Genomic DNA, 25761 nt, shown 5'->3' on the forward strand with positions numbered 1-25761 from the left:
TAGCTTACCTTGAGTACAGAAAAGAAGGGGTAAAGCACATGCATAAGCATGCAAAATATAAAAACTTGGACTCAGTGTATTTGGGGGAAAGTGATTCCGAACATAAAAAAGCCACAACAGTTTCCTTACACAGCTCATCTGGCTTTAAAAGGCCATTTCCATATACGTAGAAACACAGTCCCAGGTTGAACCGCCAGAAGGTGCATTCAGTTGTTAGAAACATATTGGCCAGTATGTGGAGTTGGGAGAGCACGTGAAAGATGCTCTTTGCGTAGTCTGCTTTTTTACTGTTTGAAATGATTATACGTTTCTGTTGGATCTTAAAAGATACTGAAGGCCTTAAACATATGGGAATGACTTAAGAAGTGTTGCCTTCAACGTTGATGTTAATTTGACTTTGAAGTCAGGACAATCTATTGCTCAATTCTTACTGAAAGTCGGTAGGAAGGAGAAAGGTCTTTAATCTCTCCCTCAACAGGGCTTACATGTTTTTACATGATCATCTCATGTTGCGCTGTTTTAACAGAATGTTTTTCAAATCTCTTTTTTGGGCTAGGTGTACTGCTTCTTTTGGTCACACTGGACCCCAAAGTTTGTTCTCTGCAATTTTTTTCTTGGGTCTGGGAAGTAAGGGCAGCAGGGTTGATCTTAAGGGGAGCCTACAGGGGTGATTCGTGAAGTATCAGAATCACTGGGGAGTTTTCCCAACTGGCTGCCACCCTTACCTGGGATTCAGAAAGCTCCCCAAACCTCAGGGTCTGCAGGGGGACTGCTGTTTTGAGAAGAAAAACCAAACTAACTGAGAAGGACTTTGGAAACCCTGTGAAAATATGAAGTTGAAAATCATGATCTGCAGTGAGAGGCCACCTTAATTGTCTGCTTGAATCCCTCTGGTTAGAGAGGTGAAGTGCCTGTTTGGGTACACACAGAATACATTTTGTCCTGGGCTCGATCATTGGAACACAGAGCCGTAACTTGCTTGCAGGCACGTCTCTAAGCAGACAAGCAGAAAACGTTGCTCCCCACACGAGTCCATGTGCTGAGTCTTCTTAGAACTGCACATCAGTGATTCTGTGCAGGAGTCATCCAGCGGAACAAAAAACTACAAACTCGTTGCATTTGGTTTTATTGATCGAAAGAGGAAGGAGGGAACTAACCTTTACTTAGCACCTGCTACATGCTATAATAGTTTCTATGCTGGGCATTTAATTTTACTGTTTCTATTAAAATTCTACTCATATTTCAAATACCCCTCTCTCCCACGGAATAGTCTCTAACTTTTAAAGCTCCAAGGAATCTCTTTCTTCTTCGAATCTACAATATTTTATTTGTACTTTTAACGTCGTACTTAAGGTGTTCTTCATTTTGTTTTATAGCTCGTTTGTGCAAATGATTTCCTGCATGAGCTTAAATACTGCTTGGAAAAAAAGAGAACATGTTTTACCAACCTACTAATATGTATCAAACCTCAGCTGTCTCCAGAGGAGGTCCTCAATAAATACTCGTATTTTTGAATGACTGAACAAGTGAAACAGAAAGAGTTTAGATGGACCTATTCCCCATGCTGGGTCAACATTATCAACCATTTTGCAGGTAAATACAGTACATGATGTGGCTTAAGTCACTACTAGAGTAGAAAATGGGTCTGCGTTTTCCAAATGGCTTATTGTTGTTGTAAGATCCTGTTTCCAAAGATTCCTAGGAGTGTGTGACTCTCCAGCAATTGCTGTCTACGAAAGACACGTTTCACACCACTCATTTAACTGGCATTTACTGAACATTCACTATGTGCTGGAGGCTATATCCCGTCTGGCCTCAACGGTTTTTAAGCTTTTGTAAGTAACTTTTATTAGTATAGATAAAATGATTTTGAAGTCAGACTGTATGGATATATCAATTCTGCCTGTCAACTACATATCTCTGAGGGAGTTATTTGTTATTATTCTGTAAAATCAGAATAAAAATGGAATAGCGGTTGTTTTGAGGAATAAAAGCATCATATATGTAATGCAGAAAAGTGTTGGTACACAGTATAAAGGATACGTTGAGTCTTTGTTATTTATAAGGATACAATGACTAGTACAAAGATATAAATGGGTATATAAACACCATATTTCCTAAAAGCTCTTTCCTGGTGAAAAAACATTTTCACCAGACATAATGAGTAAAACAAAACAATTGGTATTATCTTCCTTTCCTTTTTCTACACCTCCACACCAATGCACAGAGAAAGGTAAAAACTTACGTGCTTCCTAATAGGAAATTAACCTGAAGATACTTTCCTAAAAGTGAGAATCGGTTTTGCTGACAAACAGTTTATATTAATTGGATGGTTCTATCTAGCGTTCGAGTATGCACATGATGCTCCTTTTTTGTTAATAAAGCTAACCAGCCTCCTGGGAACTATGAAATCGGTAGCTCTGGCCTCAGTACCATGTTCTAAATAGTTGTGCAACATGCTATAACCAAAGGCAGGCTGTAGAAGGGAAAAAGGGTAAAAGGAAAAAAACCTAGTGAGCTTTCTAACTTATTTTTTGGTGATGAATGTACCCAAATGGAATGATATAAATTCAGAATCATACAAATTCGTTCTTATTAAACCAAGATTTATATATCCCCTGAAATACAATGGTGATGAGATACACGAAGTCCAGGACAAAAAAGTAATTAAAAACAAGATCTTGATATTAAAACCAACACAAAGAGTGTATGGAGTAGAATGCAAAAATAACACAAAGTTTTACAACAAAATAAAGACTTTTTACAACAAAAGCAGACAACTTCTGGACCTTCTCTAGTTCTGGAGAATTTGTTTAAAAGAAAAAGTTTGAGAAGCGATGACATAATTACAATTAGTAAGGCAAAGCAAGGGAGGGTAGCGGTAAGAGATGAAAATAGAAGATGAAACAGAAATGTAATTGGCGCTGATCATACACTTGTCTTTTTAAAATATTGAACTGTCCTAGAATTCTTGAGAAAAACTACTGAACCATGACGTGTTATTCTTTTAAATAAGCTCGTTTCAACGTGCTCAGAACAGGGCCTGGGACACAGGAAGCACCATGTAACTAACTGTTGAATAAATAGTTAAACATTTAATAAAACACACTTGGATTCGTTTTGCTAATAGCTTGTTTGAGCTTTTACATCTATCTTTAACGGTCGCCTACATCTTTGTGGTTCCCAGGTGTGTATCTTTAGCTCAGGCCCTGCTCTGGGGCTGGGATCTTTAGATTGCCTACCTTTTTTGAGCTATCCCTTCAGATAGCTCACACTCGCCACGACCAAGGTCATACATAGGCAAGGTCTTCCCTCTCAAACTCAGCCTTCTTCCTAAGATGCCTAAGTTAGTTCCCTTTCTCACCAGACCTGTCTTTGATGTTTCTTATTCTTTGGAGATCCTTGGTAAAAGTAGAGAAAGGACTAGAAATGAGGACTAAAACAGAGGCAAGCCTGGAAACCTCCGCATAGGTGATTCTTACTTTCTCTAAGGAAAGGTACTTGGGCTCCACTCGAGTCAAAGTCCCATAGGAACTAAGTCCTCAAATAAGTTGTCTATTTTAACCATGGAGGGAAATAAAGGGGTTACGTATTTAACCTAGAAATGCTCACAGTGGTGGAAAAAACACCTAGCCTCTGAATGACACTCTTTCTTTACACACTTAATACATTTTATTGTATGCTATAGGTCAGAGGTAAGGCTGCACAAAAGGGTGAAGGGCTGGCGATGGCAAATTTTACATATGTGCATTCTCTGCCTTTACGTGGTTTTCTAGGACCTTTTTTTTTTCCTCTCTTTATTTTCAGTTAGAGTTGACATTCAATATTATATTAGTTTTAGGTATACAAGATTTTTTATTTTGAACTTCTAAATAAAATAAATGCTACTGAGGTCCAAGTGCTATGTATGGAGAAAGAGCAAAGGCCATCCCGTGAACAAGTTCATCATCAAGTTTGCTCAAAGCGGAGACGGGACCAGCAGGCTGGGAGTGCTGGAGCCTTGTCCCACAGCCCGCCACACCCACACCCATCAGCCTTCTGACTTTTCAGACCTCTTATGCTACGTGTTTTTCTGTACATGATATAGAAGAGGAACTTGGTAATAAAGTAGAGAAGCAAATAAGATTCATGTTATGGTTTTACAGTTTATTACTTGTTTCTAAGTTGGTGCTCGTAAGTAATAAAAAGGATAAAACCCAATAAGAATAGAACTGAAACCAAAAGAAATCATGAAAGGCTCACAAAGATAATGTCTGAAGTAAAAATCTCCCACTCTGTCCCTCTTCTAACTTTTAACACTACCATCAACACCTAGTATATGCTGAAATAAATGAATAACTGCAGGGGGCACCAAGGAGTACATTTTTAGTGTATTTGTACAACATACTGGTTTATATTGTGGACCCTAGATTTTCAGAGCTGTCACTTTGAAAATGACCCTTCTATGCTTTTCTTCTATTTTTTTTTGTTGTTGTTGTTGTAGTTGTTTAATCCTGAAAAATAAAAGAAACAACAACAAATTCTTGCAGGTTTATAAAAAATTGCTATCCGATAAATTACTCGTCTCCTACATATTTATTTTGATCCGCCCAGTGAGGTGGGATGAAGGCACCTGTGAGGTCACTTAGGCTGATGAGACAGGGCTCCTCCTTTAACGAAAAAGGCCTGGGAAGGTAGGGCTCTCACCTTGTTTGGAGTTGACATCTGATGGGATGTGTGACGGGTGTGATCCTGGAGAAAAGTGCTCGTCGCTGTAAGTGATGAGGGGGGTGAGAGGATGGACTGCATGAGATGGCTGCACCACGGGCACTTTATTTGACTGCAAAGTAACCACAAGGTCAACAGTTAATATAGATGCCCAGCTCTGGTTTCCTCTTCCAAAGAAATAGACACACAGTAGCAGTGTCTGGGCAAGAGCATAACTCAAGAATCATCTCCAGACCTGGACAACTGAAATCACCTGCTGTACTCATTCACAGCTTCAGAGTTTGTCCATGTTATTCACTCAAGTACATGAATATATCCCATCAGGAGACTATCAGCTATTTAACCAGCATCCCTCTGGAGATTTGAGTTGATTACTATTATTCCATATGGCATAGATCTCTGTACATACATATTTTTTCTCTCTCTCTCAAATTATCTCTTCGGGTTGAGTTCAACAAAGAGTTATTGAGAGCAAAAGTTATGATTGTTTTATTAAGCTCTTTATTCATTACATATGCCTGGCAATAAAAAGACACTCATAAAATATTGTTCAATGGACAAATAAATGAACAAACATTTCAAATTTGAAGGGCAAATTTTTAAAGAACCCAATAAATGTAAATTTGCTCTACTGCTATACCCTTAGTTTATAGAATTCATAATTCTATAATTGTACATCTTTAAGAACCATGTTATACCATTTTTTTTCATGTTTTATAGCTTTGTCAATAAAATGTGACCATCCATTACACTTTAGCTCTATTCAGCTCATTTTCATGTTCTCTAGTTTCTAGAAGACAATCAATAAAAGGGAATTTCCAATCTTGAGTTTAATTGCATAATATGGAATACAGCTTGTAAGAACACTTTACTAATATTTTATATATTTTAACATATTTTGTGTCTCATATTTATTTAAAAATAGATTTTTTAAAATTGGAAGTCCAAAACTACACAACAGTAACAATTTCAAAGGTATAGGCTATTTATTTGGACTTCATCAATTTGAAATTTTGGATCATTTTGTTTGGTTAAAGCTGAATTTCTTCTCCCACCCCCCTTGAGAAAGTGCTTACTAAGCAAATCAGTAATGTAAACAAGACTCAGGCAGTTTAACCTCATTAGGGAGATAGCTTTTTACAGAAATGCTACATCTCTTCCCCCTGCTCCCACACCAAAGAAAATAAACTGAACACAATTATATACATGCAAAATATGTTTCAGATTTTAAACATATCTATTAATTAAAGCAGTATCAGGAAGGTCTCTTATTTACAAACACTATAGTAATAAGTAACTTGTGAATTTAAGAGGAAAAGGATATAATGAATTTTGAACACTCACGAATTCGTTACTTCAGACATGCCTTCACCATAATTAGTTTGAATTAGAGATTTTTTTTACTGCATTATAGAATAAAATGCATGTGAAATCTGCTTCTCCAGAAGCAAATATCTGTATTTAAAAATCTGAGGAAATGTTTGAAAATTGCACAGTATAAACTGCTTATCATGTAGGTCCGTATCAGAATGGTTGAGGGCTTATAACAAACTTGTGTTTAGTGGCTGCACCTACGTTATACACTTATTTTGTATTTGATGTTTTTTACAAATTAGGTATTAAAAGTATGTGGCTCCCATAAGAAGGTGTACCCTCAGGAAAATCAGAACAATTATCCTAGTAACACTTAATTCTCTTTACAGCCAGTAATAGTAATTCTCTATATGTACCCTATTATTACAACCTCCATCCAAAAGAAACAGGGGGGGAAAAGCAAGGGGAAAAAAAAAGAATCACACTTTTTTAGACAATGACAATTTCCATACTATATTTTCCTTATTTTATAATGATCAGCTCCTCTCTAATGGCAGAGCTTGCATAGCTTGCATAGCCCTTGGCATTTATTAAATAGAGCACCATTATCAAAGCCACACTCCTTTTCTCTATGTACCTCAGCACAGACATCTATGCATATAAATGTGTAAAAGGTTAAAAAAAAATCTCAGTGCTTTTCAAGTGTTAATGATGCAGTCTGCCAAATACACAGATGAGCTTCTTAAATACAAGGAATTTAGAATGCTAGAGGAGGAGGGGGTAGGGGGTGGGGTGGTGGGTGCAGGGATAGGAGGATATCCTTCTAAACCCTTTTTAAAATGGAAACAAAAATCTCAACACCCAAACACTAAAATGAACATATTTCAACTATACTTTAGAATAACTGCTTTGCATTTCATTTCCAAAGTCCCATAAGAAGCGTAATTGTCAAACAATCTACACAGATATTTTCTTACAGCAGTTATAAGGAAACAGTAAGCATTGCAGAAACCATCTGGAAATACATATATTTTGCATGCCTGTCTTATTTCCAGAGCACCACCTTAAGGAGCTTGCATTAGCAGGCAGCATCTTCTTAATGCCTGACCCATCCCTCCAGTCATATAGCTCAGAATCTGGTGCCATGAATTTTTGCTAAATTATGCTATCCTTGCTCTCCTCTTAATTTTACGGTTTTCAACACAGATTTGCTTTCCTGTGGGAAGGAGATAAGAAGCCAAGGATTTTAATTTAAGCTCTGGCCTTGTCTTATATTTTGCAAGATGGATAGCGGAAGCAGTACTAGTCGTTGTGTTAAAGCCAACAAGGATTATGTCCATTTTTGTGGCCAAATAACAAAAGCAATACGAAATCTCAATATTATGTAAGCACGATTCTAAGGTTTATATGTGCTTCCTGTCAACCACCTCCACTATTCATTTAACCTATGCTACACATCACCATAACAGCTAAGTGTCCTCGGCCCTCAACTGTGGGCCTCCCCCAATAACAGGAAGTGCTGTCCTTTGATACTGTATGCACACACAAAGTCTTAAGACAGACAATACAACCATTCTTAATTCTAGTCCTCAGATCTCCAAATAACAACATGGTGTATCTTGGGGTGGGGCGAAGGGGTCGGGGGAGGAAGAATAACCAAGTGACTTCCTCGTCTCTACAAAGTCATGAAACTACATCATAGCATATGGCTCCACATGTGTACATGGGCCTGCGTGTATATTCAGTAAGCACGTAAAATGCGACCAGCACTATTCTAGCACTGCTGGCCAACCCAGACCAGGCGGGTCCCTATTCTCACACGGCTTCCATTCTAGGAGCCTGGAAGTGGGGGTGGGGGTACTGGAGACAAAGAGTAAATATGTGAAAAACAGCAAGCAAAATCTAAGAAGGCAGCATGAAGCACTATGAAAAAAAAAGGAACCTGGTCATAGGAGAGACAGTGTATATCTAATAATAAGCCTTCGTATCACCTTAAAGCTGTAAGAAACCAAAAATTCACTTAGTCCAAGATCCTTATTTTCAAAGACAGGACAAAGAAGTCACCAGATCAAGCCACAACTATTGCCGGCACTCATAATAATACAGTGTTGCTCACTACACAGCTCTAGTAATACAGGGAGGCTGTGAACACAGTGTGAGTGGAAAGCCCTTAGTCACTCAACACGGTGGGATCACATAGTAGAGAAATTCCATCATTGTGCACCGAAGACCTCACTTAATAGAACCCAGGCCTCCTGACTCCCAGTCCGGTGCATTTTCCTCTATACATCTCCCTGCAAGGGAGGGAGGAAAGGTAAAAATCACTCTGATTCTTTTTAATTCATAGGTACAGCCAGGTAAGTTCTAGCTTCCAGAGGAGAAACACCAGGAATTTCCTATGTGTGGGCTTTGTTTCATTTTCCCATGGATACAGCACGCACAATCCCTCCACCTCTATGAGATATCCAGCAGCCTTGTGTCAACCCCAACACCCCATTGCTGCTTACAGAAGTACAGGACCTTATTTAAGCTCACACAGCAGTAAGTGGTTGAGCCAGGCAGGCCACAGACCCTGGTCTTTTGATTCCAACTACACTATAACACACTCTTTAATCTCAGGCGAGTGAGTGGTCAGGTGTGCAAAGGAAAAATGACAAAGATAGAGAAAAAGTAGGTACTGGAAAGGGTAGAAAATATCAAGGGTATGCTCTAGAAGACAGCTCTCCCACCTACACTCAGTACCCAAACAAGGCTATTCAGTAGGAAGCCCACAATCCTTCCCCAAATTTGGAAAACCACCACCAGACCACCCTACGCACAAAGCATATCATTATTATAGCCACACCAAGTGCTTACTGTGTGCTAAGCACTTTAGAGTACCTTTGAGGCAGATGCTATTATTATCTTCCTTTTATGTATGAGGAAACTGAGGCATGGAGAAGTTAAGCAACTTTCCCAAGGGTGTAAAGCCAGTAAGTGGCAAAGCCAGGATTCAAACACAGGAAGCCTGGCTCGAGAGGCCATGTTCATTACAAGTCCACTATGCGGCCTCCCTGAAGAGCCAAGTTCATAAAATCTTGGACACGGAGCTGACCATGTCAGCCACACCTGACAGGATGTGCATCCATGAAATGACTGTGTGGTCTCTGTCCCAGGCTCAGGAATACCCTCACACAAAGAGGCATCTCAGTAGAAGCGGTTAGACCTGCAGAGGCTCAATTGCCATCTTTCTCTCCAGGGCTGGAAAGCATTCCAAGAAGCTAGCATGGCTGCCACCCAGGCTGCTCCCTGCAGGTAAGGACCTCTTTGGCATCACAGCCAAAAAAACCCACACCTCCTGCGGACACGAAGTGAGTGCTACTTAAGGATCCTGAGAGACACCCCGAAAGCAGCGTTCCCAGAAATGACCCACTCACCGCTGGCAGTGGCTCTAGCTGTCGTGAAAGTCGTCAGCCTCTGAGGGTGTGGTTCTGGGAAGGACTAAATGTGGTCCGGCTCCCACCTGGCTAAGGCCTAGGCCTGCTGGTCTAGAGAGGAACTGCGGGGGAGGCCTGTTGGCCTAGTAGCTCATCCCCATTGCACACATTTGCAGATTCCATCTAAAACCTCAGCGCAGGATCTGGCTGTGCATAAAGGTCTTGAATTCCATTTCAACTGGCCGTGCCCTGCATCAGTGGTCCTCCTGGTTGTAACTGAATCCAGGAGAGTTCTAACATCCACCAACTTACTGAGATGAGGAAATTCACCTGGCCTCAATTGCTATGGTAGCATTTTATTTTTTATTAAACTCTTAGGAAGTCTGGTACTTGTGAAACACAAGCTGTGTCATCATATGGTGCCTTCCCTCCTCTTCTGAGCTTCTCAAGCTTTCCCACAAAGAAGAGCGGATTTAATTTACTCCAAAAGAATACAATAGCTCTTGAATTAACTTGACCTCAAAAGTAACATTTAGTACTGGAAATTTCTCCTAAGACCCATCAAAGCCAAACACCTGGTCTGATGCAGCTTTCAAATCTAAGACTACAACTGGTTGTGATGCTCTTTTCAGACAACGATGGAGCCCCCAGGCTCTCAAGGTTTCCCGAGCAGGAACTGGTAAAGTTCTGAGGTTTCCAAAGGTCACTGAGTCCAACTCTGGATGCAAAGGGATGGTCTAGTGATGGTCCCCATCATGAGACACCTGGGATGTTTGCCTAAGAGAGGAAGGAGCACGGCACAGGGAAAAGAAGTACTGTGGGTCAGATACCAAGTAAGTGTCCACCATTATGGCTGTGCCTTTGTATTCTCTGGCATTCGTCCACGTAAGTGGGCAGTACCACCTCTGTGTTTATACATGAGAAGGCTGAGTCCTTTTGCTCCGTACTGATTAGTTGAGAGAGGACTCATGCTGGTATTGCTTGATACCAAGTTCCTGCTCTTCCTGCTCGCTACTCAGCTCCCCTCCCCACCCCTGTTCCCAACTGCCCTGCCAGGCGAGTGTGGCCTACCTCAGGCGCAACTGATCGCTCGGGGAAGGCGGATGTAACCAGCAGGACGACAGGCTGCTGGGAGAGCTGCTATAAAGAAAAGGTGGGGAGCACCCACGAGGTTCTGAGTTCTCTGTAAGGTGGTGAATCCCACACATTATCCCATTTAATCCTGCAATCACCCCTAAGTTAGGCGTTAAGGTTTCTGGTTTATAGAGAAGAAAGCCACGGTTCTGAGACGTAAGAAATTTATACACGATCACACAGGATGTTAAGTAGCAGAGACAGGATTTGACTCAAGTCAGTGACTCTGAAGTCCACAGCTTATGTCCCTACGAAACTAAAAACAGACAATCCTGGCATCCTCTGATTGCCAAGTGGAAAGGATGAGTAATAGCACAGTTTATTGTTCAAGTACATGGGCACTGGAATCGGCGAGTTCAAATCCCAAACATTGAAATGCCACCGAGTCACTGTGCTTATGTAATTCACTTAAAATTTTCAGGATCTCGGTTTCCTCATACGTAAAATGGGCATTATTTATACCTCACAGGATTAATGAGCAATGCACATAAAATAGCTAATTCAGGTCCTGGCACGTAATAGATGCTCAATATATATCTGTGAAATGGATAAAGGAAAGAGAAAAGGAAAATGGCGGCCAATAAATGAATTACTCTGCTCCCAAAAATTCAGATCATTTATCTCTGAGACAAAGCTAAGTTTCAGAATTTAGAACTATGCTTTCTCTCAGGTGAATTCCCCACCAAACTCTCCCTTCGCTACTCTGTCAACATACTTTTTGTCTAAACTGCCTGTGATCCCAACACCTTCCTCTCATCACTGCTTGCTGAAATCCCTCCCACCTTTCAGGATTCATCACAAGTGGCACCCCATGCCTGAAACCTTAAAACAACACATAATACTCTGGCTTAGAACTTGCTATGGATACAGGTACACACATGTTTTCTATGTGCTTGCTTTATTTCTTCTATTAGATTATAATTTAATAGATAACACAATCTATTTTTATTCGTTGTTTAAAAAAATCTCTTACAGAGGCAGTTCTCAAACTTTTTGGTCTCGGGGCACCTTAACACTCTTAAAAATCATTGAGGCTCCCAATGAGCTTTTGTTTGTGTGGGTTTATTTATAAATACTTACCGAATTAGAAGTTAAAATGAGAAATTTAAAAGTATTTCATTTATTCATTTAAAAATGACAAACCCATTCATGTTAACATAAACAATGTTTTTATAAAAAATTACCATTTTCTAAACAAAAACATTAAATAAGAAGAGTGGCATTTAGTTTTACAGTTTTTGCAAATCTTTTTAACATCTAGTTAATGACGACAATTGGATCCTCTTATCTGCTTCCGCATTCAAATCTCCGTTTTGATGTTATTTTGGTTGAGTATATGAAGAAAATCTACCTCACACAGATATGGAAAGGGAAGGATTATTTTAATAGTTGTTTTCAGATCCTTGTGGAGCCTCTTCTTTGATACTATACCAAACCTCAACAAGCGGTAGGTTTTCCAAGGCTAGCTGCAATGTAGACTCAAAAAACATATCAATATACTTTTTCTACTCTTACATTGAGATCCATTGATCTGTCTTGCACTACAAATTTACCCATGTATCATTTTGTAACATTATGCATGGGTCATCTGGAAAATACTGGTTCATGGAGTTGACGTGTTTCATAATACATTAAAAATCACGTTCATTCATATTGTCACTGATGTCACCAGAAAAGACTTAAGAATTTGGGAAGCCATCGAGCCCATGGTAGTGGATACAAATTTCTAATATTCCAATTTTTGCTTGAAAGCTCAAAGTTTATCACTGGCAACAAATGCTGTCAACTGTTTTCACTGAAGAGACAGAGACACTGCTCATTTGTGAGAAAATATCTGCCAAATACCAAAGCTGGAATAAACCCGTTTGTCAGTTATACATTCAAAGGTCAAGATTTAATAAAATTAATAATTTTTACTGCTTTATCGGGATATTCTTAAGTGCCCTCGCATCTTCTTTTTTCCTGGGAGGGTGCTGAGCTGCAGAATTCAGGGACTACTAGTACCGTTTGGTGCCAAGGCAGCAGCACTTTCACCCACCATTGCTTCTGCACCATCTCTGCAAATGTCAATACAGTGGAAAAGCACAGAGCATGTTAGTGCTGTCAGGAGAACAGTTCTCACCTTGTGGATCCCCATCTCAGGGGCCCCAAGGGTCCACAGACAATACTTTGAGAACTGATGCCTATAGTACAGTAATAGTACAGAAAGGTTGCTGATTATGGATGAGCCAAGCTAACGAAGTGAAAAGTAACATTTCAGTTACGTGGAATTCAGAGAGAAATTAAGTCATGGGTTACAAAGATGGAGTGTATTTACGATGTACTAAGTGATCATTTGCTTCCCTCATATTTCCTAGTATTCTAAATGTGCAAATCAAGAAAAATCTGAAAAGCAAACAAAAATACATAGCATATTCTTTTTTTTTTTAAGATTTTTATTGGGAAATTGGGGGGATGGGAACAGTGCTGGGGAATTGGGGAAAGGGGAACAGACAAGTTGCTGTCGTTTTGTTCTTCAATCTAGTTGTGGAGGACGTTGCCCCACTGGCCCAAGTTGGCACCATCATTGCGCTCCTCTCTGGCGAGGCATATCAGTCACCGGCCTCTGGACGGCCGCTCACTGCGGCTACTGGCCGCTCACGCTAGCTGCTGGCTACACACGGCAGCCCATGGCAATCCACTGCCACAGGGACTGCAGCCCACGCCGTCGCCGGCGACTCACGGCAGCCCAGCTCCAGGTCGAGCTGCTGTTCAGCATCTTAGCTGCGGAGAGCAGTGTCACTGGCCCTCATATGTGGGATCCGAACCGGGGCCCTCTGGCATCCCAAGCGAGTTCCTAACCATCGCGCCACTCGGCCGGCCCAGCATATTCTTATAAAAATATAAAATTTTAAAAACTCCTTGGACTCCTTTAAACTCAGTACAGAACCCTAGACTTGTGTTTTTCATTCTATTTTGAATTATTTTCTTCAAAAGGATTCTCGACACACAATAGCTGGGAATATGGAGTTGCACCTTTCAGTGCTGAGAAGCTTTCTTTACTCCCTTTGGTCTACTCAGTCATCCTCTGCTCTGTACTTACAGCCCCTGGGACATGGCTCTATGCATTGACCACGCTGTACTGCTACTATCTGTTTGTGTGTCTGTTTTTACTCGCTAGATAGAGGTTGTGCTTTGGTGACTTATCCCCAGCATCGAGCACAGGCCCTGGCAAAGTGGAGACATTCAAACCTATTTCTTAGGACTCCACACTAAGAAGTCAACTCCTTTCAAGAAAGCATTCATACCCTTATATAGAAAAACAGGGATTGATCCTTGTATTTTTCTAATGCTGCATAGAAAATTACTACAAATTTATTAGCAGCTTAACACATCCCAGTTTACTATCTCACAGATTCCTTCAGCAGGGTTCCAGCACAGTGTGACTGCGTTCTCTGCTCAGGGTATCACAAGATATTGGCAAGCTGAGTGCGTGACGGCAGGCTCTGCAACCTTACTTTGGTTGTTAGTCAAATTCAGTCCCTGGTGGTTTGTCCCCCTTTCCTTGCTGGTTGTCAGTAAGGGGTCACTCACATTCCTGACAAGTAGCCCCCTCCATCTTAAAGCCAGCAATGGTGCATCAAATGCTTCTTGTTTTGAATGTCTGACTTCCTCTTCCTCTTCTACGACCAGTGGAGAACCCCCTCTGCTTTTCAAGGGCTCATGTGACTGCGTCCGTGGGCCTACCCCATAATCTCTCTTTCCAAAAGTCAACAGTGAAAATGGGAGAGGGGGAGGGAGAGGGCAGCTCTGATAAGCACAGGATGCTGCAAGGCCTAACACCCTCGGTTAAGACAAAGATAACCCACTTAACTTGCTCCTTTATTTTCCCCCCTTGTTTACCAACTGTTATCACCAATTTATCTTTAGCAGATAAAAATGCAGTGCCATTCCAGACATGATTACTCGCTGTTACAGTGATTCTGATTACACTCTAAAGTTCTGAAATTCAGTTAGTTTTATATTTTTCTCTTCTTTTTTCTTCCTTTTATCCAGGGACTACAAAGTCAACAGTATGTCCCTGACACATCAGAGATGACAGGAGTTACGGGTTCGGAGGGGAAGGGACGAGAGCGCGCATTCGCGCGGCTGCGCCTCCCTCTTCCCAACACCAGGGGAATCAGGGAGAACCGTGAGCACGCGAAGTTCCGCGGGCCGCAGGGTCATGGCTTAAGGAATGGAAAAGAGCAATCACGAAACAGTTAAAGGTCCACACAAATTTAAGTTTGGTTGAAATTTAAACAGAGCTTTGGCTTTCGCTCCAACATTAACAACCAACATGTCAGATTTTGGATGACCATTTGCCTTTTAAGAAAATTTTTGGAAAAGTCATTATTTTATGTTTATGTGCAACTCTTCTATTACAAAGTTCTGTCTAACCTTAAGTTTTATTTTAACTTAATTATCTGATGTTTTAGGGTGACTAAAGAGAATCATATAATTGTCTTATAATTCATTAATCATTAATAATGCACTAAATGCTGTATGAAGTAAACATGGTAGAAGCAAATAAATCAAAAAAAGGCAACTGAAATGAGATCAAGTCTAGGTCATAATAGTTAAAACCTGGATGTCTAAGTGAGAAAGACAAGAGAAAGGACATTCACGGAATGTTTACTATAGTCTAGGATCTATGAATGATGCTTTGATACTTGTGATCAAATTTATTCCATTTTCAAATGAGAAATCACACTGAGACTTAGAAAGGTTAAGTTTTGAAAGGTCACACAGGCCAGCCTGTAAATAGTTGAACTTGGATTAAATACAAATTTGTTTTATCCCAAACAGATGAACTTTTCACTGTGAACTGCTAAAAAGAATGGCTACAAAGGGAAATAACTCATTCTGGAAGTCAAAAGGGGACCCCCCCCTACTTTTCAGTAACTGGAATCTATAAATACGGGGAATGGAGTCAAGGTTGAAAGCAGAGAGAAGATCAGAGTAAACAGGAGAATGACTTCTAATTATGTAACATTGCAGCATCCTATTATTTGATTTCTCTGCACCTTTACTGCACCCCTAATCCTCTGAGTGCTGCATTTATTTTTCATGTTAAGGACTGTTTTGTCCTTTGTATGTTAAGATTGCTCTTTGAAAATTAACAGAAAGAACTGGAGTCAGTCAAGATTAGCAAACCAAGAACAAAACAAGTGCTAGTGGTAAAAAAATCACAAGTCTGCTGATTTGGTGGCTAATTCAGAAGTCCAGCGACCGCAAGAGGCACAGGTGAAAGGAAGGCTGGCTAGATTCTAAGGAAGCATGAACAGAAAGAGGGGCTGCTGGGCTACCAGCTGCAGGAGCAAGGGTGCACGTGTTCGCAAAATTATACGGTGGGAAGGACATGGGGGCAGAGTGAGATTCCAATGACTCATACCATATTTTGGATCACAGGCACTGTGATCTGATGAAGGCTGTGTACACATGTTTTTATACACAAATACAATCACCGATCAGTGGATTGGGGTGGGGGCGGGTACAGTGTGTGGAGGGGAGAACAGCAACCCTATTCCAACAGGAAAGGGCTTGGTAATCCCTGCATAATCACTCATTATTATTAACAAGCTGGAGTTCAGTCAGCTTGTCGAAAATAGTACTTGTGTAGGTCACTGGGAAAGAAGGTAAGTCAGTCAGTGAAGGTGGGTGACAAGTCGGGAGCAAGAGCCTGCTTTGTCTGCCACGGAGAGCTCAGAGCACAGGTAGCAGGTGACACTTTCCACTGCAGCCCAGGGACAGGATTGTACAAGGACAACTGGCAACAGAATGAGGCAACTCCAGGACCTCCAGAACCCGAGAGCAAGTGCTGTTGTGGGGTGAGCAAATTCTCACGAGTTCTCCCCTGAACCTGGTCAGCCATTGAGCCTGAAGAGACTGTGCCAGGTCTTCTGGTGCTGCTCTGGGCCACTGCCCAGGGGTGGTGTTTTCCCGAGGGCTTAAGGGAAGTCTTCCCCGCTAGCACAGCAGCACCTCTCTATCACAGCTTCAGAGGGTTGAAGATCTCCCCATGGTACCCAGAATGTCCAGAGGGAAAAGAAGAATGGGACCGAGAGGCTGGATGACTCCAGGTCTCCTTGGGGGTGAGGGGGTGGAGGTGGCGGGGGGCTGGAGCCTGCACAGAGTCCAGGCCAGGGGAGTCCCACAGCTACTCAGATGGGGAGTGTGGGGAAACAGTTTATATGTTCAGGCTGTACAGTGGTGAGACAAAATTCCATAGTGACAAAAACAATAGGCTTAAGCCTAATGATTTCGTATTGAAAAGGGACCCTTCACACTTAAGGTAACTATAAAATGCACCTGCCTTATTTTAAATAAAATTGTTTTTGTGTTAAGATCAGGTGTGAAGCATTTACAAAACAGTTGACTGGGAAGGCTTACGTGCCCATTTCGTCCCACCAAGCCATCTCTGATTTTTATAAGTATATGTGTGAAATATTCTTTGCTTAAAACTGGGTTTAAAAAAGCGAAAACAGCAACATTTAAGTCTCTGGGGATTCCTCATTTTTCTATAAAATTTGCTGAAGAGTCTTTCAGAAATCAAAAGAAAAAATACAACAGATAAATTATTTTGGATTCAGCTACTAAGACTAAAACTCTAGTTGAGAGCTAAAGTTGATTAGGAAATTCAAATCATTTTCTATGAAAGTGATATTTACACTGCAAAATAAGCATTAAAACTCTTCTATAGAGCTGTGCTGTCCAATACAGCAGCCCTTAGTCACTAGCTTTCAGTGCTTGAAATGTGGCTAGTCTGAATAGAGACATGTTTTTAAGTGTAAAATACACACTGGATTGCAAGCACTTAATGTGAAAATGAGAATGTAAAGTATCTCAATAATCTTTAATATTGATACACGTTGAAACAACATCTTGGCTATATTGTATTAAATAAAGTTATTACTAAAATTAATTTTACCTGTTTCTCTTTACTTTGGTGTGGCTATCAGAAGATTTAACATTACATATATGACTTGCATTTGGGACTCGCACTGTATTTGTCCAGCAGATCTGCTTTACAGTTTGAAAATCTGAAGGTAAGATTGCTTCTTTCCCTACTGTACTCCAATTTGACTTAAACAAACAAAAGAAGTAGGCATATTTATTAACAAAAGTTCCTTTTATGGAAAAGGAAACTGATGGATGAGGAAACTGAAAATCAGAAAAGTTCAGTGGTAGATCTGGCAATCAAACGTTACATTTCAATATCCCATACTGGGGGCCAACTTAGTAAGTTTAAAACCAAATATTTATAAAACAAGTAGCATAAAATGTACTATTTCATATTATGGTATGAAAAATATTACTAAATGATATCTATCTTTTATAGGTTTGAATGAGCCTTTTGAATAAATGGTTTGTTGCACAGTGGTTTATGTAACTTCTTCAACTTGTCAGCTCAGATTATTTTCAAAAATACCTAGTACACATTTTCAGATTCACTACAAGTTAATGATTAACTCACTCTTTGATGGGTAACCATCTTTTCCATCTCACAGCAGAGCACATTGTCTGAAAAACACCCAGAACTTATCTTGAGTGAAAATGATGCTGTAGACGTCACTATTCATAGGATATACTTATATGAGTCAAGGAAAAAGAACCTTTTGTTTTGGATTCAGAAAAAAAATCCTGAAATGAGTTGAAAATTAAGGCAGAAAACTTAAATGACAAATAAAGATTACAAAAACTTGGTTTTATGTAATTTTGCACATTGTGATTCATCTTAAAGCCCCCCCACTATATCAAACTAGAAAACTTTTCCTTGAAAATATTTATTTCCGTGGTATACAAAGAGGAAGCAAAATGTAAAGACCTGTTAAATAAAGACTCTTAATTCTGTGAATATACTTAAAAAGAAAAACGTTCTACAGTCAGTCAGAAAATTATAGTAGCAAAGATGACATCTATTCTCTCTGCTAGTGAAAAAGGATATTTCTGTGAATATACAATCAAAGATCAACCCCATTTTGTACATTTATTATGAATAGGACATTTTTCTCCTTACTTTTATTTTGCAAGTTGATGAAATAAAGGCAGATACTGAATGCCCGATCTATACATCTTTCCCCAAGAACCACCTAGCTGTGGGCTGGAGCCAGCTCATACTAGCTCTCCAGAGCTGATTACAGAATTTTTAGGGATTTTGAGAGCTTCTTGATACTGTTAATAATGTTGGTACGTTGGAATTGGCCAAGGTAGGATTATTTATACCAGGGAAATTGGCAAATGTGAAAAGTCAGTGCCACTTACCACAAGCTGGTAGTCAGGCATGTACCAACACACCACGGGCAAACACTGAATCCTTTCCTAAATTACTAGGCGAAACAAACTTTTCTTTATTTCTCTCTGACAAGCAACAGGAACATCATCTTGATCTTTGTCTGAAACTATTCCAGAATAAGAAATTTCAAAGATCATCGTCTGACATGACCTAGGGTGACCTGATCCATACCCCAGGTCCTGCTAACACTGGGGGAATGTGTGGCCATCTGCCATAATTGCTCTGCCTGGTTTCTTGCCTCTGGGCCTAAGCAGCCCTGGGCTTGAGTCATTAGATAATAGGAGGAGCTCCACTGCCCAGCAACGAGAAGAGATGTGTAGAAGATTTACGGGCATTTTCTTCTCGCTTCTCAGGCAAACAGCTAATATAGTCTTTTAAAAAGTGTAAAACGCTTAATGTAATTACTTTCTAAAGTTCCCCATAACAAATGAATTTTACACAGAAAAGCAAATAATGGAGATTGTGTCATATGTGCATTCAAGAATGCCGCTTCCAACATGAGGGCCGTATACCAGAGTGCAATTATCCCAGCCAACTGCACAGAACCTGGCATTGGACTAAAGAATTTAGAAGAGGGAGATGAGAGGCTGTTGTCTTTGCAGCACACTCACTCAAGAAGCACAACATAAATTCTCTCCGGAGAATAAGAGAATCAACTTAGGGGTGTTTGAAAACAATTCTGAATCCTAGGGAGACGTATAAAGAAGCAAAAATGACTTAAGGGCTAATTAAAGAATGTTCTTCAGACACTCTGCTCTTTGCTCTAAAAATGGCTTTGCCCAGGTTTCTCTACCAAGATGGGGTGGGGGCCCATTCTCGGGCAAATAACAATAGCATATTGGATCAAAAGACCTGGATACTATTCCTGGTCCTGCCTGCTATCTGTCGTGTGAACTTAGGCAAATGACTTATCCTTTTTGTGTTTTAGATTCCTCATTTAATGAGGCTAATATTTTCCCTGGTTAAGTTTGTATAAGGATCAAATGAGATCATGCATGAAGAAATCACTTGGCCAATGGTAAAATACTATGAAAATACAATCTTCATTCCACTTTGGAAAAAGAGAAGTCATTAAGCTCGTTTTCTACCCTGAGAAAGTGATCACCCAAGTCAGCATGCATGACTTTGGTAACTATCAAATAAAGCTCACTGAAATTTGCTGAAACAGTTAATACATGCCTCAAAGAATTCTCCCAATCACTGTGTTACTGCTGATTTGCAGGCTCAAGGAAAACCCTATGATGCAAATATGCTGTACTATGGTACATCTAAATGCTTGAAGGACATGTCAATGTATCGCTTAGTATGTGTCACCTGCTCCATATGAATACCAGGATTTCAATGATGTTTGAGGGAAGGTAGATGAAAGGATAATTGGCTGGAAATATATACACTGGGGGGAGTGGGGGGTGGACGGGGGGCAGGGCACTGGGGCAAGAAACACCAAAGAGGCTCCATTAACACTGGAGGCTTAGCAAGAAGGGTAAATACAAGTGAGAGGAGTGGCAGGCAAGGACTTAGGTGTGACCCTGAGGGTTGGATTCCTGGCATTAACAAATGATAAAAGTGTGGGCCTATTTCCAATGCCCTTTCCAGCATCAATGACCCAAGGGTCCTAAAGCTTTGAATGCCAATACTCTTAATATTCTGTCGTTCTGATTCTTCTAACAGTAGCTGCAGAAGAATGACGTTAGAAAGGCAAAAGAAAGAACTTCATATAACAATGTATTTGCTGGAACATTTAAAAAAATCACTTTCAAGATGGATCCGTGTCACACTGCTGATTGCGGGCGCTGGTTTGATGGCAGTGTATATTGCTAATGTGAAGCAGCATCAATAAAGCTTACAGAACAGATGAAAGACAGAGAGCAGGAGGACTTTCATTGTCATTAAACCCGACTTCTCCCAGTGCAAGGACCTGCACGGTTGTGCTAATAATGGTCTAGGGACAGAACCTCCAAGTAGGGTCATCCTGCCAAAATTCCACTAAGGGTTTCTCCCCTTCTGCAGCCAAGAAAGGAACCACTGCACTTCTGCACCCCAAATCTACCTTGAATCTCACTAAATTAACATTCGCAGACTAACCCAATTGGACTAGTCTGTGACCAAGGAAGGGGCAATCCCCCATCAGCAGGCCAGGGAGACGGCAGCCACCTAGAGTGAGTTGCAATGAACAAAGTCTCCACTGACAAAGTGAGTTGATGTTCAGCACTTCTAAGTTCTACCAGTTGTGTGATTACAGAGTTATGATCCTACATAACAGCAGACTGATTTATTTCAGGAGTCTGGACTCCAGGTCTCCTCCAAGTATGTCATTCCAAAGAGGACGCAGCTTTGGCAGTTTGGTCTGGCTAGGAATAAGCCACTGCAAGGAAAGGCTGATGTCTTGGGGGGCAAGGGGGGGAGGGGGAGTCAAAATTGAACTGTAACAAATCAACCAAATTTATATTAGTTTACGAAGTGTTTTCATGTTCTTATCTCATTTGGATCTCACCCTCACCCTCTAAGGAAAGTATTACTAACATCCCTATGTTTCAAATAAGAAAAAGAATGCTCAGAAAAGCCCAACATCACATGGTAAGCTAAAGAAGCTGGATTCAGTCCTGTTTTCTTCCACCAAACCACGATGTAGCCCACCTTCTGCTTATCCAGTGGCCAAGAGCCCCTCTCACTTATAAGTTGGTCTCAAAAGTTGACCTGGGCTGGGCCACAGAGGCCTCGGAGGCAGGCGTGAGAAATGTCAAGCTGTAAATGTGTAACCAAATGAGAACTCACCACAGGACCTTCCCCACCTCATAACATGTGATCACTGCTATCATCGTCTGTGTTTGTTTTAGAAATGGTTACCCAGTATCACCTTAACATGCTTATGAACAATACAATCAATAAATTATTCACAAGCCTTGCGATGCCCAAACTAAGCTGAAGAATTGAATGTCTAGAAAAAAATGTAAGCTATCATTCTATTTAGGAAATTCCTGTCCAGAGAACAAAAAATCATCACTTTAAGGAATCTATGTGGTTCTGTTTCTCACTTTCCCTTTAATTTTTCAGTTTATATTAATAATGATCGTATCTTCAGGCTCTCAACTCTTCCAGCTAATTAGCAATGCTTTTGACTGTTATTGCTAATTCTTGAAAATGATTAAAACTTTATTTTACCAGAATTTGAATATGTCTGTTAAAAAAATCTGAGGGAATTCATTTTTCTCTGCAGACTCTATTTAAGCCAGTTTTAATGTGTAAATGTGTAGATCACATAAGCTGTAAATAATACATTTTCTTTTGTTTAGCATAATCTGAAATTTCTCTCTTCAGCTAATTACTAATTTATTGTAGTTGTGTTTTCTCTAACCAAGTATGTTGACTTGTTTAACCTCTACTTCCCTTTAAAAATTTTTTATTTAGGTGATATTTAGGAATTTAAACATATTTTTAAAAAATAGATAGGAAAATAGTTTTTCAGTTCCTCAAAAAGTTAAACATAGAATTAACCATATGACCTCGCAATTCCACTTTTAGGTATATACTCAAGAGAACTGAAAGCATATGTTCACATACTTATACACAAATGTTCATAGCAGCATTATTCATAATAGCCAAAAAGTGGAAACAACCCAAATCTCTATCATCTGATGAATGGATAAACAAATTGTGGTACAGGCATAACTTTACTTAGCTTTATTGCGCTTTGCAGATGTTTCATTTTTTTTTACAAATTGAAGACAAAATCTTCCACCAGCAAAAAGGTTATGACTCACTTCACTGCAATGCTCAATTGCAGTGGTCTGGAACCAAAGCTACAATATCTCCAAGGTATGCCTGTCTATCTACATAATGGAATATCATTCAGCCATAAAAAAAGAATGAAGTTCTGATATATACTAGAACATGGATGAACCTTAGAAACTACGCTAAGTGAAATAAACCAGAAATAAACAAAAGGTCATGCACTGCATGATTCCATTTATAAGACATGTCCAGAATCGGGAAATCCATAGAGACAAAAAGTAGATGAGTGGTTGCCAGGGGCCGAGTGGAAGGGGAAATTGGGACTGACTGCTAACAGGCAAAAAAGTTTCTTTCTGGAGTATGGGAATGTTCTATAATTAGATAGTGGTGAAAGTTCCACAACTTAGTGAATACTAAAAATCACTGAATTGTACAATTTAAATGGTGAATTTTATGTTATGTGAATTACATCTCAATTTTTAAAAATAAACTACGGGCACAAGAACTGATTGAGACTGAATGAAGGCTAATTTTACTTTATTTATATGTAAGGCAAATCAAAGTGAAATTTTATTGTGTATGTGTATTGTATCTCTGAGCCCTGTAATTCTACACCAGTGATGACAGGGGAATCTCAGAAGGCTAACCTTGGGATTATATATAATCAAAACACAGCCCACAGCAGAAGTATGACATGCTCTATGTGTTTAGGGACACGGAGGACACCACATTATCATATCAAGGGCATGTCCAGGAGCTGGCCTCCCCACTTCCCACACAGGCACAGTTCTGGGCCTCGCTGACTGGTATTAGCGCTTCTTGCCCCTCCCCTTCCAGGAGCTCTCTCTGGAGTCTTCCCATAAACGGCATCAATCTGACTCTCTGGAGGCACTTCGGTGACCTGACAGTTGGAAGCTGGAGGTTTGCCTTTTCGGGTATTCTCCAACCTGCCAGAGGGTGATTAGGGTGTGTGCAGACCTCCTAGGAACTGGCACTGTCTCCTTAGCCTGCTCTCAGCTGCCAGGTGGACCGATGGGTGTGTGCCATGGACGCCGAAGGGAGCGTACCTGCAGACGCAAAGCAGTCACTGCAGGGCTCCTAGGGCATTCTGCCGGCCCAGTCGCCCGGCCAGGTTTATAGTCATCAGTAACCTAGAAACCATACATTTTAACCTGGAGTGCTAAGTACTATGGTTTATGTTTTCTCTTATATTTAAAAATGCAGCAATTTTTAAAACTTAGAAGTGTGTGAAGAATCTACTTCAATGTAATATCCACTCCTTAAAGAGGACTACTAGGGTTGGAATAAAAAACTTAAAGGCCACTCTCTTAGAATTCAAAAAATGGTTTTTACTTCAAATAGCTCCATGTTCTCAAATGGTTTCTACTTAATTTAGATAATGCCTCAAATCATGATTTTTATTGTTATGCATGAAACTTTTAAGTCTTCCCTCTCATTTCTCTATAGAGGATTTGGTCAAATTCCTATGATGGAGCAATGGACATGATCCCATCCCCTCCAATGTAAAGGCTCCATCGGGGCTTTCATTAGCCTCCTGCCACAGGTGTATGCAAAATGACTCCTGAGCTGGGCTTGAGATGAAATATTCATTTTATCTCATCCGAGACAAGGAAAACTGCCACCCACTTCAAAGTGATCAAGTGCAAAGCAGCTTCTTAAAATGGAGTTCAAGAGCTGAAAAGCCTGAGGGCTCACAAGCTCGCCTATCCTTAGTCGGCAGATGAGGAAAGTGACTGTCCAGGGAAGGCAGGGAGCTGGCTGTCTACCGTCAGGCTCCAGATCATCCCACTCCAAATCTAGGACACCACACCACTACCAGGTCAGCCCAGATGCTCAAAGGCCTGCCCAGAGCTGGCTCAGAGAGAGTCAACAGCCTAATCAATGCAGTTCACGTCTGTCCAACTCAACCAACTTTACATCGAGTGTCTCCATGTTCAGGTGCAGGGCCAAAGAAGGAAGCAAGGCAAAGGGGACAAAGATTAGCAAACTCTCATCTGTGTTCTCCAAGAACTTAGCATCTGCTTAAAGAGCTAAGACACGTATGCAAATAACCATAACGCGGAGTGTTCAAAGCAAAACTGGGCCAGTTGGGAGAGGAGAGAGTCCAGCAGGAGGTAACAAGCTGGAGGGACAGAGGTGACAGAGGGAATGTCACACACGTGAGCGCCGCTGAGGAGGCAGAGGTTGAGAAGCCCAATGTGGTGACGGTGGGTGAGGTAGTGAGGGGAAGGGCCAGGAGAAAGAAAGAGGCTTCAGGCTTACAAACTTGAAGCCTCAGAGATGGCGAGGCTGCCTTTTTGTAGACAAGGGTGTGGAAGGGAGACGATAAGAAACAATAATGGTCTGTGTTTCCAGTGTTCAACCGGAAGCAAGCCAGCAACAACAATAATGCCACACGGTCATGTGCTGATGAGGGTATTCTGTTGTCATCTCATGCAACAAAATTAACACAGTGACTTGCAATGAGGTCACTGGGCTAGAAAGTGGTAGAACCAAGCCCAGACTCGAGCGCCTGACTTCTGGTCCCAGGCCATTCAATAGCTCCATATCGCTACCTCTATTCACGGATGAGTTTCAAAGATGTGTTGCATAAATAGAAGTTTCTCCCAAACCCAGTCATGTTGGTAAAAAAGTTATATAAGAAAATATGACATCACATGATCATCAAAAACACTCAACTATGAAGAACAGTTTACACATATTTATATTCCCTTTCAACTTTTGTGAGCTCCCAGAGAAAGGAAGCCCATCTGACTGAGGAAGCAGACAGGCTGACATGAGTAATGACAGAGGGATGAGTAGAAGTCACTCAGCAGCCCAGACAAACTATGTGTCACCCAGAGTCCAACAGTGGGCTGGTAACTTGAGCCTGACTGGAAAATATTTAAAACCAAACCCCACACCTCATGTGCCTCTTAAGATAAAAAGGCCCGTTGGTATTAATGAAAAGGCTGACTGGGGCTTTAAGCAGTCCACTCTCTCTACCCCTCATTATGCCCCCTCCCCCCATCTTTTTTATTCTGCATGAACATACAGACTGAAGCCAGAAAGAAGGGCTGAGGTCAGGGACCTCTGCATCAAGCCTGATGGGGTTTATGGACACAGAGAGGAAAAAGGGTTTTT

General features: G+C 40.7%; 1 protein-coding gene across 7 annotated transcripts in view; it reads right to left on the bottom strand.

The window, feature by feature from the left end:
• The window catches only part of LEF1 (lymphoid enhancer binding factor 1), a 118539-nt gene that overhangs the window by 30256 nt on the left and 62522 nt on the right, over positions 1-25761 (bottom strand). For all 7 annotated transcript variants that reach the window (XM_019636012.1, XM_019636017.1, XM_019636013.1 and 4 more), the window contains exon 4: positions 4687-4819. In XM_019636012.1, coding sequence (XP_019491557.1) covers positions 4687-4819 — 133 coding nt within the window. The remainder of the gene's footprint in view (positions 1-4686; positions 4820-25761) is intronic.

The sequence above is a fragment of the Hipposideros armiger genome, unplaced genomic scaffold, assembly GCF_001890085.2.
Source record: "Hipposideros armiger isolate ML-2016 unplaced genomic scaffold, ASM189008v1 scaffold_26, whole genome shotgun sequence".
In the NCBI taxonomy this organism is placed as follows: domain Eukaryota; kingdom Metazoa; phylum Chordata; class Mammalia; order Chiroptera; family Hipposideridae; genus Hipposideros; species Hipposideros armiger.